Here is an 18,338-nt window from a genome sequence, read left to right on the forward strand (position 1 = left end):
AATCAAATTAAATTTTTTAAATTAATTCGATTACATTAATTTTTTCAATTTAAATCAAGTAAATCATTTTAATTTTTATATATTATTATTTTGAAATATTTAGGTTAATTTCCATTACTGGTTTCTCAAAACATGATAAAATTATTTGGTAATAAAAAAAAAACTCTTTAAATGTATGTAAAGCTATATTTATTTAGTAATCACTTAAAAAAAATGTTTTAATTTAAAATAAATTAATTTACACTTTCTCCAAAAACTACAGCTTTGAAGGATGCTTGGCGATAAAGTCTTGCAGAGAGTAGACGAACATTCCAGAGAATTGGTACATTTTGGCTTCTTCCAAGCAATAACATCACACTTATTATCCGGAAAAAATTTACTTAAATTCAATTTATTATGAAGCAAAAACACGAATATATAATTTTTATATAAAAAATAAATATAAATCATAATTTTTATTTCCTTAAAATTTTATTTAAATGGAAAATTATCTTGACATAAACAACCTATTAAAAATCATATTTCTATATTATAAAATCACTAAACTAATTTTATTTTTTCCTTTGCTTACTTTTTTTTTTAACTCTAAAACTATCTCAAAAAATCAGAACTTTATGTTCCGTAATTTTTTAAATTTGATATTTAGTATAAAGTACTATAAATATTTTATGATAATTTAATAGTTATATTTTTATTTATTATAAAAATTAAAAAAGAATTCTGTTCAAAATTTTACAAGTTAATTTTATTAAAAAAATCATAATATTTATTTTTAACGCTATATTATTGATTTTTTAATTTATAATTATAAAACAAATTTATCAATCAAATCATAAAAATTAACATTATCAATTAAGAGAATATTTTTGAAATGACTTATTTCAATCAAATTTTTACATCGATGACACGTGTACTTAAGAAAATAATTAGATATGTAAGTCAAGTTAAGCAATGCAATGCAATGCACGTGCTCGAAGTCAAGTCAATGAATGAATTTTATTTTTTTTATTATTATTATTAGAATTATTAATCTTATATTGGCCAAAAAGGGAGTATTGATAAATAATATTTTCCACGTCATAGAACGCCGGAAGGTCTGTGGACTGACTTAGCTTTTCTCAAAAAAAAAAAAAAAAAAAAAGAAAATCTTTTCTACACCGACATAGCATGTCTGTCTGCAATTTTTATTTTTATATTTTATATATATTTCTTTCATAGCAAAAAATCTCTAAAATTTTAATTTAATTAATTTTTTAATAATTATTTTATTTAAAATAAAAATATTCAATTCTTTCTAATTTAAAAGATATATTTTTTATGAATATATTATTATAATAGGAGAAGTATTTCTCATATAACAAAATATTGTATATAAATCGTAATATAGCACCTGGCGGCGCATAGATAATTCCTAACAGTTCACCCGGTCCAAAAAGAAATAGGCCCAAAGGCAATAGCCCACATAAAATGAAATCCTACAGCTTAGACGGGGTATTCGACCCGGAAAACTGAGATGAAGCAATGCAGGCAGCCTTGCCACTTGTGCAGCCACCATTTTATATGGGCCTGTGCTGCTGCCCTGCAACTTGGATCAACACTTTGGTACTATACCCCTTTAGGTATACAGAGAAATTCAGAAATGGATCCAAAGTGGGGCAAAGGAGCATTGAACCCTGGAAAAAATACAATAAAAATGAAGATGTAATGGTTGTTTTGACTCCCAAAAAAAAAATTAAGTTAAATTGTTAAAATCTTTAGTATGTGAAATGCAAATTTTTGATTTTTTAAAATTTATAAAATTATACATTTTAATCTTTTAATTACATTTTAGTCCTTCTCTTTTTAAATATATTGTATATTATGAATACAAATAAGAAGATAATGATTCATATTGTAATATTATTGGGGTAATTATATATATAAATAAAGTCTCTCAATAGCTACCTAAAATTAAAAGTATTAAGGCATCTCATTCTTTAATTCTCTCCCATGTTCTCTCAAACTCTATTATTTCTTTAACTCCAAAGTTAACTTAATTGATAAGTATATTTATTCTTAGCTTTTTATTTAGAATATTTGAATAATCAAGTTAAACAATAAATTAGTGAAATGTTTTTTTCTTTTTTAAATTTCTAAAAATCTCAATTTAGATAAAATTTTCCCCAACATTATCTTTTTTTTCCTTATCCTTAGGTGTTTGAGATGGTGTCTATCCAAAGACTCCAAAATCTTAGTTTCTCAAATAACAAAGCAATTGCAAGTGCCTTAATGTTAAACAACACAAAGAATATAGCTTTAATAAAGAAAGTTCTTCCCTTTATTGAATTTCAAAAGCTACATACACATTCATTTTGAAACTAACCAAACTGATCAAATTACACATAAACCTCATCTCAGGGCAATTTCTTGCTTGCAACATGACTCCACCTTGATCTCTCCCTTAATGTTCACTCAAAGAACATCACCTCCATAACTCATATACTATCCCAAACCCTTCACATCTCTTCTCCCACAACCCAAACCAAGAAAGAAAAGGAAAAAAAAATGTCCACACAACCACAACAACAACCCGTCGTCGTTTACCCCAACACCGTTTCTGGGCAGCCACCTCCGGCTTCCCACTCCCATTCAAACGGATCATTTGGGACTGTTTTTATAGTTCTCGCAGTGATTGTTGTTATATCAGCTATTGCCTGTTGCCTTGGCAGGCTCTGCAACAAGCGTCAAGGGAACAGACAGAGTAAACCCAGTAAGCAGAGCCAGCAAAACCCTAGTTTTCGCCAGAAAGAAAGGGGAAGGGAGAGAGAAAGAGAAGGGGATGTTGAGTTTGGGTTTGAGAAGGGATTCCAAACAGAGAGGCCAAGTGGTGGAAATGGAGATGGTAGAGGAGGACACAAGCTTTCTGAAAATGGCCATATGAAAGCTGAAAGTTATCCTGCTGATGATGCCCACCTAAAGCCTGGTGCTTAATGATCATGATGATGTTTTTATTTTATTCTCTTCATGTATGTTACTTCCTCTGTTGATTGTCATTTCTATCAAAATCCTCCTTTCTCTCTCTCTCTTTTTTTCTCCTTAATTTTCTTATATATATTTCAACAAAAGGTGTTTTTATCTTTCTGTTATTGTCTTTAATCAATGGTTCAGATCAGTCCTTGCAGATCATTGTACTGTTTGGGAAAAGTACAAACGTATGCTGCAGCCGTACAAATATTCCTTTCACTATTAACAACCGAATAATAAAATAAAATTCTATTTAATTTTTTAGTACATAAAACCTCATTACGTAGTAATTTGATTTTTAAAAAATTACATTAAAATTTTATTTAAATTTTAAAAAATTTATTATAATTTTTTGTTAATCTTAATTATTAAAAGTTTAAAATACTCTTAAATTAATTAGTAGATATTTTTATAAAATTAAAAAATTAAATAAATTTTTTATTAATATCATGAATGTTGAATAGTTAAATATTTAATTACTAAATTAATAAATTGAGGAAATTTTTTAAAAATTTTAAAATATTTTAATATATTTTTTAAAATTAATTAATTAATTAATTAATTAATTAATTTTTTAATATTAAATAGATTAAATGGAAAATTTTTTAATAATAATAAAAATTCAAAAGAATAAAAGTCCAAATCAGTATTTAAATTTTTAATAAAGTCTAGATAAGTTCAATTCAATTTTTTTTTAGTCAAACAAATGTCTAAATTTTATTTTTAGACTTAAATAAGTTTTAATATAATAAAATATTTTTTAATTTAAAATATAAAAATTAATATTTTTTAATTAATATAAAAATTTTAAAAATACATAGAAATAGTAAATTATTTTTAATATTACAAAAATAATATTTTATTATTAATAATTAATATTTTATAGATTAGAACTTATTTAACTTTAGGTAAATTTTAGGAATTTATTTAAAAAAAATTGAATTGGGTTTATTTATATTTTAATTAAAAGTTTAAGGGCTGATTTCAAACTTTTTCTTTTCTATTCACAAATCTCCGCGATTCAAACACTGTTCCGCACTTCGTAAATTTTCTCTGACGGATACTTTGATTCGAGTAGGAGAAATGTTTATTCACGTCAAATTCCAGTAAATCGCATTGATGATAATTTAATGCTATTTCTATTAAAAAAAAATTATTTTTTTAAATAAAAATAAAGAGAATAAGACATGATATTTTTCATATTTATTCAGATTTATCACACAATTTAATTTTTTTTATATATTTAAACATATAAATATTATAATTTTAATAATAATATATTTTATATTATTAAAATATAGTTAAAGATTTATATGACATAGTTTTATTTTTAATAAATAAATTTACATTTTATATTGTTATATTAAAATTAAAAAAAAAAAAAAAAAAAAAAAAAAAAAGAAACAACCCGTCCATTCGTCCAAGCTAGAAACATTCCACCACGGCCTGAGTCTTTCTGGGACTGGAATAGGTTCATTATGTTTTGTTAATATGAAATATAAATAATAATCTTATAATTAAATCTTTAAAGGTTGTAGATTGATCCCATTGCTAATTTTAAAGGAGAAAAAGATGAACAAGATAAACACTGAAAGCGAAGCAGAAACATTCCTTTTTAACAAAATATAAATGATGATTAAGGTGCAGTTACAGTTATGGGTACCTTTCAATCCACTGGCCTTTGAACAATTCGATGGCCGTTTTCTTTCCACTTTCTGACTCATGATGATTTTCTTCGCCAGTCAAAAAACTCTCTCTCTCTCTCTCTCTCTCTCTGTTCAGGAATCAGATTCCTCTCTGTCACAGATTTGCTATTTGATTAGGATGATTCTCTCTTTCTCCCCCCTTATAAACACCCCCCCAAACCAAAAAAAAAAAAAAGTTTGTTACTCTTGTCGCGTACCAGTAATTGGGCTTATTCATTGATCTTCTCCTTTTAAGAAAACATTGTCTCTATCTGATTTTATTAAGAGAGGAAGGGAGACTTGTTGGGGAAGAAGGAGACATGAGAAGTTTGGAGGGAGCACTAGAATGGCTCAGACCCTTTGTTGCCTCTAAGGCTTGGGACTACTGTGTTGTTTGGAAGTTGGGCGATGACCCTTCAAGGTGCATTTGCTTTAATTTTTAATGCTTACCCATTTATATTTCTCTCATGTTTCGGATGTTTTAATAGGTTTATTCAGTGGATGGGTTGCTGTTGCGGTGGCGGTGGTAATGTCAAAGAGGAAAGAGGAGGAGAGAACAACTCGGCTGCTCTTTGCCGGGATTTGTATTTTAAACATCCAATCAGGACCAAGGCATGTGAGGCTCTTGCTTGTTTCCCTTCTTTCATGCCTTTGTATTCTGGGTACTCTCTCTCCCTCTGATGCTCTGATCAATTTTGTTAACTTGTTTTGGATGCATTTGGTAATGTTAACCCAATTGAAAATCTGATGTGGGATTGGAAGCAGGATTCACGGAGAGGTGGTGACATCAACTCAATCAAAGTGGATTACCCATGCCAATGCCTCCGACTCGAATCTCTCTCCCGTGATTTCTTCTAACTTTACCTCTCTCCATTTCTCGTTTAATGCTTTCAAATGGGTTACCTCTTATGCCATTCGTTTTCTAATAAAAGTGATGAAATGAAAAATTGTACCCGTCGTCTCATGGTTTGTAGTTTTGATTGCCAATAAACAAAGGTAAGCTCAACACAATTGAAGGCATACTGTAGTTGAAGAAGTTTCTATGAGAAACCTCTTCTGTTTATTCTCATCAGGAACAAGAAATTAGTCTTTGAATTTGTCTATCATATAATTAACTTAAGAAATGAATTTGGCAGGAGTTGATTGGCACTCGAGTTCTAATTCCTGTATTTGGAGGACTTATTGAGCTTTTTGCAGGACAACATGTAAGGTTTTTTATGCCTTTCGTTTTACTAAATTTTGATACTATGATTAAAATATCCTCCTCTAGTCAATTGAAAAAAATGTTCATTTCCTCAGATAGCAAAAGATCAGAAGATTATAGAATTTATTACGGCTCACTTTAATGTCCTAAAACAAGAGGCCTCAATTGCACATGACTATGCCAGCATCAATGAGCTGTATCTTGATTCATTTCCTGAACATAACTTGCAAAACTTGCAGCCTCCCAGCCACTTGTCAAGCTTGATTCCTCCAATACACATTCATCACCCATTAAACCAACCCAATAATCACTCTAGCTTTGAAGGATCTTCCAGTGTTTCCAATCCTTCGAATGAGCATTCATCATTTGACTCTCATTCTGGTGGTTATCTATCTCGGAAAGGAATTTTGAAGCAATCAATAGGAAAACCCTATGGCAAAAGAAAATCCGGGTATGATGAGGACTTATTGAAGCAACAAGCAGGTCTAATCCCAGAGAGTAACAATGAAGTTGCAAAAGTGATCCAGAGGTCTGAAAGAGATCATTTCAGATCTAAGAATCTTGTCACTGAGAGGAACAGGAGGAACAGGATGAAAGATGGGCTCTTTACTCTGCGAGCTCTAGTCCCCAAGATATCCAAGGTTAAGATAGCTACATCTGTTGGCTACCATAAGGATCCTTTTCCGTCCTTGAATTTCTGATCAATTGTGTCTGGCTCTTTGAATTTCCCTTTTATTTTTCCATGACTAGATGAATAAAGCTGCTATCCTTGGGGATGCAATTGATTACATTGGTGAGTTGCAAAATGAGGAGAAGAAACTCCAGGATGAGCTAAAGGAAATTGAAGAACAGGAATGCAAAAATAGCACAGAAAAAATAATTACTTCAAGGTTGGAGTCGTTACGCGAAGACAGCAAATATCTGCCTCCTACTGAGAAAAACCAGTATTCCTCTGGTTTTGGTGATAAGAAAAAGACAGAGGTATGAAGCAACAAGATATGATTCCACTGTTTTCTTGGCTCCTGAACCTCTATCTATGTTTGGCTTTGATAGAATAACTATTGATGCGATCTTGGGAAGAAAAAAGCACGAGTCCTGTAATTACTACAATGTTCTTGACATGCTGCATCAAGTTTTGCATTTGTTATTTTCTCAGGTGCAGATAGAATTAAACCAGATTGGCAAAAGAGAATTCCTGATTAAGCTCTTCTATGAGCATAAGCGAGGAGGGTTTGGGAAGTTGATGGATGCTATTCATTCATTAGGTCTTCAAGTTGTTGATGCTAATATGACAACATTTAATGGCAAGGTTCTGAACATTCTCAAGGTTGAGGTGAGATTTACAAATCCCCTCTTCTTTTCTGCTCTATTTTTGCTCAATTATTTCGAACATGTGTCAAGTTGTATCTGTTTTTTGCAAGGCTACTGTGAAGGACATTCAACCAAGGAAATTGAAAGAGTCATTGCTGAAGCTGGGAGGTTAGACAATTCAGACATATACAATGTAAGCTCAGGTTACAGAAATTGAACAGTATAAGTAAATTGGGGGCTTCTCCATTCATCTATGTTCCGCTAAGGCTGTTGTAGTAATCTACCCAAATTAGCTTTGATATTCAAATATAACAACCTTGTGAAACTGTTATTGACTGATACAGAATTATATTTCCCCCTCTAGCTTTCCCCACTTAAGAGCAGATATTTCATCAATGGGGATCTTGTATATAACCTTTCTTACTTCTCTCACCGTTATAAAGGAAGATCATAGAAAATTGATTGTAGAAATATTTCCAGGGTGTGCTTATAACGTCTACACGGATATGCGGGGTAAAATCATAGTAGAATCCACATCAAATTTCATGATTTTACATTATATGGCCATATAGATGTGATTTAGGCATATATTTTTGCAAAATATCCTTTTTTTTTTCCGCCAATGAGAATGAAATACTTGGTTTTATGAAAAATATAAAATACCAAAAGCAGAATGACTATTCCTAACCTTTCAGAAATAAAATATAAAATTGAAGGGTGGTGATTGTCCGAATCATAGAGAATAAACCATCCAAATTCAATAAATATAAATAGTTTTTAAAAAAAAATTAAAAAAATAAACAAGAAAGTAAAAAAATCACCAATACTAGTGGCTTGAATGGGTTGATGTTGAGCAAACAGCTTTTAAAGTAACAAAAATAAATACGATGGTAAACAATACTCTAATTTTGGGTACGTTTACGTGCTAAATTTGAAATGACTTACAGTTCGAACTTTGGAGGAGCCTGCGACAATCCTGTTAAAAATCCATGAAATATGAGCATCAATTTCATCTCCAAAAAGTTTTGATAAAAAATCACCAAAAGGCTGAGTTGGATTAACAGGTTTGGTCTATCCGTCAATTTTCCAGTTGATGCATAGGTACCTGAAAGCCAAAATTGAACCATAATAAGGAGCTGGTAACGCGTCAATTTTTCTCCTCACCTCTTTCTTTTTCTTCTTTTGTTTTTAACGAGGAGAAGAGGTTTTTTTTTTTTTCTCTTACGCAGGAGTCAAGATTGTCATAAATACATTTTAATAAATTTTTAAAAATATAAAAATTGATTTGTTAATAATATTTAAATAATAAATAAAAAATTTATTTGAAATTAAATTAGATTTTAAAAAATTTTTATTATATTTTATTTATTTTTAACGAAAAAATAGATGAATATAAAAATAATAATATTTTAATAAATTTTTAAAAATATTAATTTATTAATAAACGATAATATATAAAAATTAAATAGTAAATTTTTTGTAATAATAATAATTTTTTTTTCTAAATAATAAAATTTATATCCTACGTCACAAAAGAAAATAAATCCTCGCTCAATATTTTTCCAAAGGATGAAGCTCTTCTTTTCCAAATTTCTATTATACCTCACAGTCATACACTAAAAATGGTTATTTCTTATTTTTGAAGAATAAGGATTAGGAATTGGACTTCCAAACCGACGTTAATTAATATGAATTTGGTTGACGTAGCAAAAGTCACAGCTCTGTTTTCCCGCACAACATGCATGGCGTTAAGATTCAACCCGATAAGCTTCCATTCGAAGTAAGCCATAAGCACAATCTTTACACGTCCTCTAAATTCTATAATCACGTATTAATAAATAATTTAGTTTAATTTTTATGTAAAATTCTCGAAATGCCATCTAATTTTTATACCACCCACCCACTCCTTTTGATCAGTTGGAGGCTAATTATATAATTTTGCCGCCTCTTCATATACCCAAATTCAACTTGAAGAAGAAAGACGTAAGAGCGCCTCCGATTTCGATTAGGATTAGATACTGCGGCACGAAAGGTATTGTACAACCGCCAAAAATAACCAACTATAAATTCAACATGAAAGGGTGGTTTTTCAATCTCAACAATTCTTGTAGATGATACCCTTTTGCTTCTCTCTGTGCATAGACAAATACCCGTTTTTGTTTTTGTTTTTTTTCTGTAATTTTTGTTTCTTCACAAAGTAATCATGTTAACCAATCAATACTTCCAAACAACTAACCTTCAGGTAGTTTCTCTTCTTGATTCTCGGTCTATCTGCTGCTTGATTTGTTTTCGGCTGCGTGTTATCAATGGGGAACGATTCTTTCTCTATGTTGGAATTGTGGGATGTTTAGTTTTAAGCTTGTTTGTTAGCAAATACTTCAATTTTTTTTTTTAATTGGCTTTGTGGGTTTTCGGTTTTTTGAATGTGTTGTTTGTGAATTCTGCTGAACAGAGTGAGGAACTTGAAGTTGAAGATCGAGAGTCTGTGGTAGTTGACAATGATGACGATTTGGATGCTGATGCTGAGAACGGTGAGGCTCATTCGGGGGATAACAATGAGAGTTTCGCAGATTTTACTCGCAATGGAATGTTCAAGATTGGAGAAGGAAGCCGTGAGCATGACTTAATCAAGAAGACTTTGCTTGAGGGTATGGGAAGACATGCAAATTTCACGAGGATTGTGGCTATACACAAGAACTCCGTCTCTGGTTCAGCAGGAAAAGCTCGGTGGTTGGCTTTCAGGATTTTTTCTCAGGCGGTGGCTGAAAGGCGGGGTGGAAATTCTAATCTGCGGTTTGCTTGGTATGGTGCTTCGAGGGCGGAGATTTGTCAAGTCATATCCCATGGATTTAGTCACTCTGGTGAAACCGCTAATGCTCAATCTCATGGGATTGGCATCTCTCTGTCTCCTGCAAAATTTTCCATTGATAGGTGTGTTTGATTTGATTAATTATAATTTTCACTGAATTGCTTGGTATTCTGGTGATGCTCTGTTTGATTGCCGAGAATCTTAAGGAATAAGGAAGAAACTGAAATTGCTAATAAATATATTTCTAGTTTCAGAACAAGAAATACAGAAGCAATCATCTTTCAAAAATAAGTCTAATCATCATCATTTTGGCCTAGGGTAGAAAAATGGCGAAGTGATGTTGAAAATATTCCAATTGCTGTACTTTTCCTCAGGTTTCTCAGCAACCAAACAAGAGCAAAACTGAAGAAAATTAGAATGGTGATGATTTTACTTTGTTCTTTGTATTTCACAGTGTGGAATCTTCGGCTGCAGATGAAAATGGTCTAACGCATATATTGTTGTGCCGTGTAATACTGGGAAAGATGGAAATGATTCCTGCTGGTTCCAGGCAATTTCAACCAAGTTCAACAGAGTTCGATTCTGGCGTTGACAATATTGTAGAGCCTAGAAGATTCACTGTGTGGAATGCTTTCATGAATTCTCACATCTTCCCCAATTACATCATCAGTATTCAGGCTCCTTCCGTAGCTGGTAAGAAAAGTCAGAATTTTTCTTTCTTTCTTTTTTTTTTTTTTTTTTTTTCCCAATTTAGCCATATATTTCTAATTGCTTCCTGTCTGTGGATGAAGGCAGTGACAGATCTAAGGGGGGACTGATAGTGGCTGCCGCCCCCTGAAATTTTAGTTTTTACATGTAAATACGTTGAATATGAGTTCATGTTTAGTAAATTACTACATTAGCCCTCTTGATTCTTAATAAAACTTATAAATGGTTAACTTTAATGGCGAAGTATATACTTTGGCGCCTTTTAAATGTACATGCTGCATTCATCACTGGATGAAGGCCTAACTAATTGTGTGTGAATTATTGTTCAGATATGAAGACAAACCAAGTGAGGCCTCTAAGACCCACTTCACCATGGATGAGCTTTCCTGTTTTGTTGTCTATATTGTCAAAGTTTTTGGATTCTTCTTAGATGGCTTTGATTTCCAAATGCCATGATGACTTTAAAGTAAGTATATTATAACCATATCTATTTTAACCTCAACTTCAGTTTCCTTTCCAGAATTTCTCTCTGCATTTATTTATTATCTTGTGTGTGTGTGTGTATGCTTATTTCTGCAATATGTTAAACTTGCAGAAAAGTAAGATTAACCGTCTGCAACTAATCCGAATGGTGAGGCTGATATGCGGAGACAGGCTGTTGGTTGACATAATTAAATCTTGTAAGGAAAAGGTACGACTTCGTCTGTCAATTCTCTAATCTCAGGGGCATAATCCAAAATATTAAGGTGTTTTGTCCTGCTTTATTCTTGTTTAATGGATTCCATTACTTCCAATATTAGTAGACCACACTGTTGGGGAGTGGTTCATGTTGACAGTCAGATTTCTTGATAGCATAATAGAAATAGTAATAGATATAACTGTTATTTTCTAATCCAAAGCTGGCAGCCTTTGATGTTTCAATAGCAATATGAAAAGAGAACATATATAGGCATAGCTGCAATCTTGAGTTTTGAACCATTGGTTAGGTTTGGTAGATGGAGAAGTATGACTACGAAAATCTTTAAATGCTTTCCTACCTATGCAACGCGTGGCTGGAGTTCTGGACACAGTTGCTAGTCTGTGTGAAAGCAAGAAGCCGAACCTTTTTTTTTTTTTTTTCTATAGGTTAAATTGCATAGAACTCTTGAGATTTGTTTTTTAAAATATACTTGGATACTTATTATTTCATAACCGACACAACTGCTTGATATTTTTACAGGGTATATTTTATAGGGTAAATACATGTGAAATCGCTACATTTTAATAAAATTAACTATTTAGTCATTATTTTTAAACTCAAACAAATATTGTCTTTGTATTTATAAATATCAAATGCTTTAGTTCTTTTGTTAAAAGAAAAACGTTAATCTAACTGCTACGATAAGTTGACTAACATTTTGCTTTAATAGAAGAATTAAAATGTTTGATTTTACAAAATATAGAGATATTTTGATTGAGTTTAAAAATAATGATAGAGTAGTTAATCTTGATGAAATATGAGAACTTGATATTAATTTAACCTCATTTTTATATGGGCTAATGTTTTAAATTTAGTTGCATATTTAGTATTTGAATGACAGAAAAATTTAATTAAAGTTTCAAATTTAGTTTTAGTTTTATCTTTACATTATTATATTGTAAAATGTTTTAATTCCTTAAACTCAATATTGTATCTTTCACTAGAGGAAGAAAGAATCACTCCATACATTGTATGGACCAGGGAATCCAATTTTTGTTGAAATAGATATCTAAAGCAACACTTAACAGGGAAAAAGAAAAAAGGAAAGGAATAGATACTTTGTAATTGCTTAGTTGGGGAACCTTTGACAATATGAACATGGAATCCACTAAGAGCTTATTATATTAAAAGTTTAAAAATTCTTATTCTAATGCAGCTTGTGATCAGAGCATCTACCAGCATTGGCAGCAAAAATTTGACATTCATCTAATCTGCAGCCAGCTTTTTGACAACATCTAGAATCTGAAGGCAGCAGCAACAGCAACTGATACAAGAAGAAAATGTAGTTGATCTGACATTGATCATTCTTTTAGAATATTTGACAAACAGTTGTTATAGACGTAGTAGCAATTAGGCTTTTTGTCATAGTTACTGACCTTAAAACCTGGGGGAAACAACCTCAGTTTCCACCAGTTGTCAATATACAATATAGTTTCTTGGATTTTATTTCGTGTACCAATAGACAAGATTTGTCTGATTGGGATTTAAAAACTTCTGTTTGCCATTTATCCTACCCAGTGATCAGTTCAGGTTTCCAGAGCGCCTGAGCCACCGAACACGTAATTTACAGAGAAATGGAAAATTTTGGTAGGAAGTTTCTCACCATTGGTCTTCACTCTCCAATCATGCAAGCTGCCGAATATGATCATGAATTTGCAGCCACAAGCTCTTGAACATCCGACAAGAGTTGAATAATGGGGAGGGACACCTATTGGGCCTTCATTGAACCCACCAAGTCAAGGCCCGATGACATGACAATGGAAGATCAAGCCGATGACCCAGTCAGTTTTTTCCCAAATTAAAGCCCAGCCCATATCTTATCTTCCGGAATAGAAGGAAAAATAATCAAAATAAAGTTATATATATAATTCTACTGAATAAAAAAAAAAAAAAAAATGTTTTCTCACAGAATTACATCTTATAAAACAATTAGTCTACATGACTGTTGTCTAAAAGAAAAGCTTCAAGATTGATTTTTCAGTTTTCGTTTAAAATTTTTATGAAAAATCATTGAATAAAAAAAATAATTTAATGAATAAAAACATATTACTCATCTCAAAATACAAATTCGAATTTCACACTCATAATCTTTATTTAAGAAAAAGATGTCTAGTTTTCTTTATTCCTGAAAATGACTAACTCGTTATGGAATCAATAATAAATTAGTTATTTAATTTTAGTTATGCACGCAACCCCAGAATTCTTAAATTAACTAAATTACATTCAGTTTTTTAAATATATTGGTGTCCTTCGCCTCTTAGGTCTTTAATCAAATATTTTTCTTGTTCCACTTGGATTAGCCCCCATCCAATACTTGATTAAATCAATAAACTAAAGCTACTACTTAATTAATTAATGGATAATACCCACATCATCCATACAATTTAGATTAATTTTATTTACTTTTTATCAATTATTTTATTTCTAGAATTTTAATTTTAGTTTTGGTCTGTAATTAAAAAATTCAAGTCCACTAGACCTCTCTATGTACACCACCTCACAAGGGCTTTTTTTTTTATTTTAAAAAATGAAGTTATATTTGATTTAATTTTGTAATTTATATATTTTTCTATTAATGAAAATCATTAGTGATATTCAATTATGCTGCAGTTTGATCATTTTATAGATTAATTAGGACAATATATTATTATCAAGTTTTTAAATTTTTAAGAAATGCATTGTTTTTTTTTTAATTTTAAAATAATTTAATTAAATATTCATATATTTTAATTCTTCTACTAAATAAAATTTCATTAATCAATCTGTTATTTTTAACTAAATAATATATATATTTAAAATTATAAATATTAAATAATATATATAATAAAATTATACAAATTAAAAAATATAAATACTCAATACAATTAATAATTTCTTTAATAAAATGAATAAATAATTTAATTTGTATAAAATATAAGAACAGTTTTAATCAATTAATTCTAATATATAAATAACTAATAAATTTTTTAAAAATTCAACAAGCTAATAGTAATCCTTCTTTAATATAATTAGATATTATAATGATAGATGAGTAAGGAATCATCGTAAACAAGGATACGTTCCTCCTATTTTTATTTTATTTTTTTTAAAAGTAAAAATAATAAAAAAATAGTGTCAGAATTGATAACTTTTCAATAAGTATTTAATTTTAAATTAAATTCATAATCTTTTATTTAGAATTAAAGATTTCATAAAAATTTAATCTAAATTTTTTATTTAAAATAAAAAATTTATTTATTTTTTAAGAAAATAAAATTATGCCACTATGATTATTCATTTGAATTCTTGCTCGTGAAATAAATCAGTTTGTTAAGGTAGATGGCCAAGCAAGCCGTTATGTCAGTTGACATTTGATAGGACAGGAACTTTGGTCAGTTCATAAGTTGAAATTCAGATTCAAAGGACATCTATTAATAAAACAAAACCATAGTTTCAATACGAGTTCATTGTAATGTAAAGACCACACACGGTCAACTCTTTGACAACGATTTATTTTCTTTTTAAATCAAAATTAGGTGTTAATTTTTTTTATTTAATATAAGACATTTAATTAATAATTAAATCATTTAACTTTTACATTTACAGAAAAACACCTATAATTTTTTTAATATTTATAATTTATTAATAAAAATCATTAAAAATTTATATAATTTGATATCTTTTGTAAAATTAAAATTTAATTTTTATAAATAAAATAAATATTCGTTGCAATCATTTTACCACTTAACGAATGAATGTAAAATTAAATTAAAAAAAATGAAAGTTAAATAAAATTATTATTTATTTTGATTTTAAAATATAAAATATAATTATGAAAACTAGAAAAAACAATAAACAATATAGAGATAGTTATGAATAATTAAGAATTCATCGATTGAAAATCTACAATTTTTAGAAGGTTCTTGCTTATAGCATTTGATCTCCAAAATTGAACTATTCTCTTATCGTAGCTTAGGCAGAAAGAGAGAGCCAAGTTGGTGTTGGTGGGCTATAAGAGTTTTCCATTTAAAAAGTGTTGGATTTGTCAACGAAACACTTTTTAATCATGGAATATCCACCACCTATTTGAAGAAATAACCAAATCAAATCTTCGTCTTTGGTCTCTTTAGACTTTAGAATGTAAACATGCTCAACCATGAACCATGTGGAAAATCCGAAAAATTTTTAGTCATTTAGTCTTTTGAACCTTTCTTTTTGCAGTATAATTTAAAATTAAATTTAATCTGAGTTTAATGAAATTAATCTTAAATTAAAATTAAATTTAGGATTAAAGTAGCCAGAATTTGAAATTTAATCTCATTTTTCTTAGAACATTGGATTCTACTATCCCATAATTCTATAAATTACAACTATTCCTCACATTTTAATTTAATTATTCTCACATTTTAATTTAATTGGTGTAGTCCAGGGAAAACTATATAATATATTAAACTGATTTTTTTTCAATAAACTATTAACTTTAAGTTCTATTTTTTATTAAAAAACTTGAGAATATCAAAATTTATTATTACAATGTGAAATAATCAAAATTATATATAATATCAGTAATTTAATATATCAATATAATAATCATATAAAATAAAATATGATTATAGAATAAAGCACATGACAAAAATTTGATAAGCTGACACAGTATAGAAATCTTATCTAGAAAGAGTTGAACACTATAATAATCGATACTTAAAATATCATGACTCGCCCTATTCTGTATCGACCGAATTCATAAAATAAAATTACCGTTAAAAAATATAATTTAATATATTCTCACTACGCTTATAATTGCGGAATACCTTATCCCCTAATTAGTATAAATTTCTAATAAATTTAATAACTAACTCTATTCTATTTTCTTACAGTATAGAAAGAAATATGTACAAAATTAAAATTACGTATTATTACACACTCATTTTAAATTTAAAAAAAATCTATTGCATTTATTTTTTTAATAAATTATTAATTTAAACATTGGAGTGACTGGACACCAAACAATTAATGCACTCATATAATCAATCAATGCACTATTTTTTTTTTATAAATTGAACAATGGTAATTCAATTCTATCTCCAATCATATTTTAAAAATTTAATTTTCAAATAGTTATTTTCTCAAAACTTTACTATTTGATTTACAAACTCCTTCTTAATAATTAACACATGCCACATGCACAAAAACCTATTTATAAGATAACACAAATTCACGTCGATGCGATACAAAGAGAGCCATGCTTGTCTGAAAAGAGAGAAAGCTGCCACATAAAATACCATTAAAAAAGAAACCTTCGGCCTCAAGTAACTAACAACTATAGAAAAATAAGTCCCTCTCTTTAAAAGTAGAGAGGGCCATTTCAATTAGACATGCAATGAAAATGAAATGATAAGAAACATTGATTACGACTCACCAAAGCACTTGCCACACAAACCAAAACGACTGAGGTAGTTGTGCATATGGATTTAAAGCTAGCCCTTTGCCAATTCTCTTTCCTGTATTCCTGCAAGCCTCACAGCCATATATGCAACAGAGAAGTTGTCTGATTTTAATGCATTAACAGTTTTTTTTTTTTTAAAAAAAAATCAATTTTCAAGTGATGGTTTGGAGCATAGCGTTTGGATTTAAACTTGAAAATGACCAAAGGTTCCTGTCCTAGCCATACAGGACAACTTGGGTTGGCCATCCACATCCTGTCTGTGACTGTCTGTTCGCTTCTCAGTATCAAATCCACGTGTACTCTGCCTTGTTCCATCATTCCCTCTCTACTGTACTTGTCATATGCATCTATATCTTAATTTACTCAAATTTTAACGGTTAATTATTTTATTATTTAATTTATATGATTTAAAAATTCTATTAGTTAATAATTTAATTTTAAAAAATATATTATTTAGAAAATTTATGACAAAGTCTCATGATACATATATTAACACAAATTATCAAATTTTTCTGTTTAAAATCGAAAGTTTTAAAACATTATTTAAAATTGGATATTTTATTAAAATTTATTATAATTGCTAAATTTCCTTAAGTTTTCAAATTTTAGTATTTATTTTTTGAAATAAATTAGTAATTTAGTCATTTTGTTCATAGAAACATTTTAATTATTAAAGGTTCTATAAAAGACATACCCAACATTATCAAATTGGCAAATATCTCCTTTTTTTTTCCTCCAAAGACATCCCATTTATATTTCTCGTCTCTCTCTTTTGCCCCATCCCTATTTATATCTCTCCATATTGATTATTTAGAATTTTATTTGTTTATATTAATAAATATTATATTGTATATATAAAAAAAATAAGTGTTATATGTAGTTTAATTTTAATAATTCATCAGGCAAACGATGAACTCATTAGTCCTTCTATTTGAAGAGTGATTTTTTTTTATCACAATTCAGCTTTAATAAAATTATTATAATTTTAATTTAAATCCATCACTTCTGAAATAAAAAAGGTAAAATTAAAGATAGGAGGCTTTGGGTTGTGAACAAAAATGAGCCAGCATAACTGGACCAGCCAGTCTAGCCAGATATGGAAGTAGGTGGAGTTGGTTATGTGAATAAAAGATAGAAAAAATATTAAGGGAGGGAGGGGGCATCTACTAGAAGAAAATATTAAGGTTTTTTATAATAAATTATAAAGGTAAAATAACAATTTAACCATGTAAAATAAATAAATAAATAAATAAATACTCCATAAAAAAATATAAAAAGAAAATAATTAATTCCTTGAAAATATTAAAAATGAGTTTTAGGAAATAATAGTACTGAAAAAAGAAATAGAAATAGAAATAGAAAAAAACGTGGGCAACAGACAAGGCTCCGCGTAAAACGTTGCTTGTCAATTACTTACCTAGTAATACCAATATTCTAATTTCTCAAGCTGCAGG

The 18,338-nt window shown here is 29.2% G+C and overlaps 3 protein-coding genes across 4 annotated transcripts; all 3 read left to right on the top strand.

The window, feature by feature from the left end:
• Positions 1 to 2,544: 2,544 nt before the first annotated feature.
• Positions 2,545 to 2,970, top strand: LOC122721366. The gene has a single exon (XM_043948948.1). It carries the CDS (start codon positions 2,545 to 2,547, stop codon positions 2,968 to 2,970), a length of 426 nt encoding a protein of 141 aa, XP_043804883.1.
• A 1,604-nt stretch (positions 2,971 to 4,574) lies between these two features.
• Positions 4,575 to 7,564, top strand: LOC110628382 (transcription factor bHLH90). 2 transcript variants are annotated; one of them, XM_043948866.1, is made up of 8 exons: positions 4,575 to 5,109; positions 5,177 to 5,350; positions 5,451 to 5,532; positions 5,825 to 5,893; positions 5,988 to 6,533; positions 6,643 to 6,873; positions 7,049 to 7,225; positions 7,314 to 7,564. In XM_043948866.1, the coding sequence occupies exons 1-8, from the start codon at positions 5,009 to 5,011 to the stop codon at positions 7,374 to 7,376; spliced, it is 1,443 nt and encodes a 480-aa protein (XP_043804801.1). In that variant the 5' UTR covers positions 4,575 to 5,008; the 3' UTR covers positions 7,377 to 7,564. The 2 variants fall into 2 exon arrangements, with proteins under 2 accessions (XP_043804801.1, XP_043804802.1); XM_043948867.1 differs by having other exon boundaries at positions 4,577 to 5,109; positions 5,454 to 5,532.
• Positions 7,565 to 9,188: 1,624 nt separating this feature from the next.
• LOC110627821 (probable inactive poly [ADP-ribose] polymerase SRO2) lies at positions 9,189 to 12,954 on the top strand. The gene is made up of 6 exons (XM_043948652.1): positions 9,189 to 9,445; positions 9,656 to 10,134; positions 10,467 to 10,705; positions 11,050 to 11,186; positions 11,316 to 11,411; positions 12,616 to 12,954. The coding sequence occupies exons 1-4, from the start codon at positions 9,407 to 9,409 to the stop codon at positions 11,148 to 11,150; spliced, it is 858 nt and encodes a 285-aa protein (XP_043804587.1). The 5' UTR covers positions 9,189 to 9,406; the 3' UTR covers positions 11,151 to 11,186; positions 11,316 to 11,411; positions 12,616 to 12,954.
• The last annotated feature ends 5,384 nt before the right edge of the window (positions 12,955 to 18,338 follow it).

The sequence above is a fragment of the Manihot esculenta genome, chromosome 12, assembly GCF_001659605.2.
Source record: "Manihot esculenta cultivar AM560-2 chromosome 12, M.esculenta_v8, whole genome shotgun sequence".
Taxonomy (NCBI): domain Eukaryota; kingdom Viridiplantae; phylum Streptophyta; class Magnoliopsida; order Malpighiales; family Euphorbiaceae; genus Manihot; species Manihot esculenta.

What these genes read in the sequence shown, in the direction of transcription:
- LOC110628382 (XM_043948866.1), top strand. Translation starts at nt 5,009, where the DNA reads ATGAGAAGTTTGGAGGGAGCACTAGAATGGCTCAGACCCTTTGTTGCC. An exon ending in TAGTCCCCAAGATATCCAAG is followed by an intron (nt 6,534 to 6,642) that starts GTTAAGATAGCT and finishes TTCCATGACTAG; the next exon opens with ATGAATAAAGCTGCTATCCT. An exon ending in GTGATAAGAAAAAGACAGAG is followed by an intron (nt 6,874 to 7,048) that starts GTATGAAGCAAC and finishes TTATTTTCTCAG; the next exon opens with GTGCAGATAGAATTAAACCA.
- LOC122721366 (XM_043948948.1), top strand. Translation starts at nt 2,545, where the DNA reads ATGTCCACACAACCACAACAACAACCCGTCGTCGTTTACCCCAACACC.
- LOC110627821 (XM_043948652.1), top strand. Translation starts at nt 9,407, where the DNA reads ATGTTAACCAATCAATACTTCCAAACAACTAACCTTCAG. An exon ending in GCAAAATTTTCCATTGATAG is followed by an intron (nt 10,135 to 10,466) that starts GTGTGTTTGATT and finishes TGTATTTCACAG; the next exon opens with TGTGGAATCTTCGGCTGCAG. An exon ending in TCAGGCTCCTTCCGTAGCTG is followed by an intron (nt 10,706 to 11,049) that starts GTAAGAAAAGTC and finishes ATTATTGTTCAG; the next exon opens with ATATGAAGACAAACCAAGTG.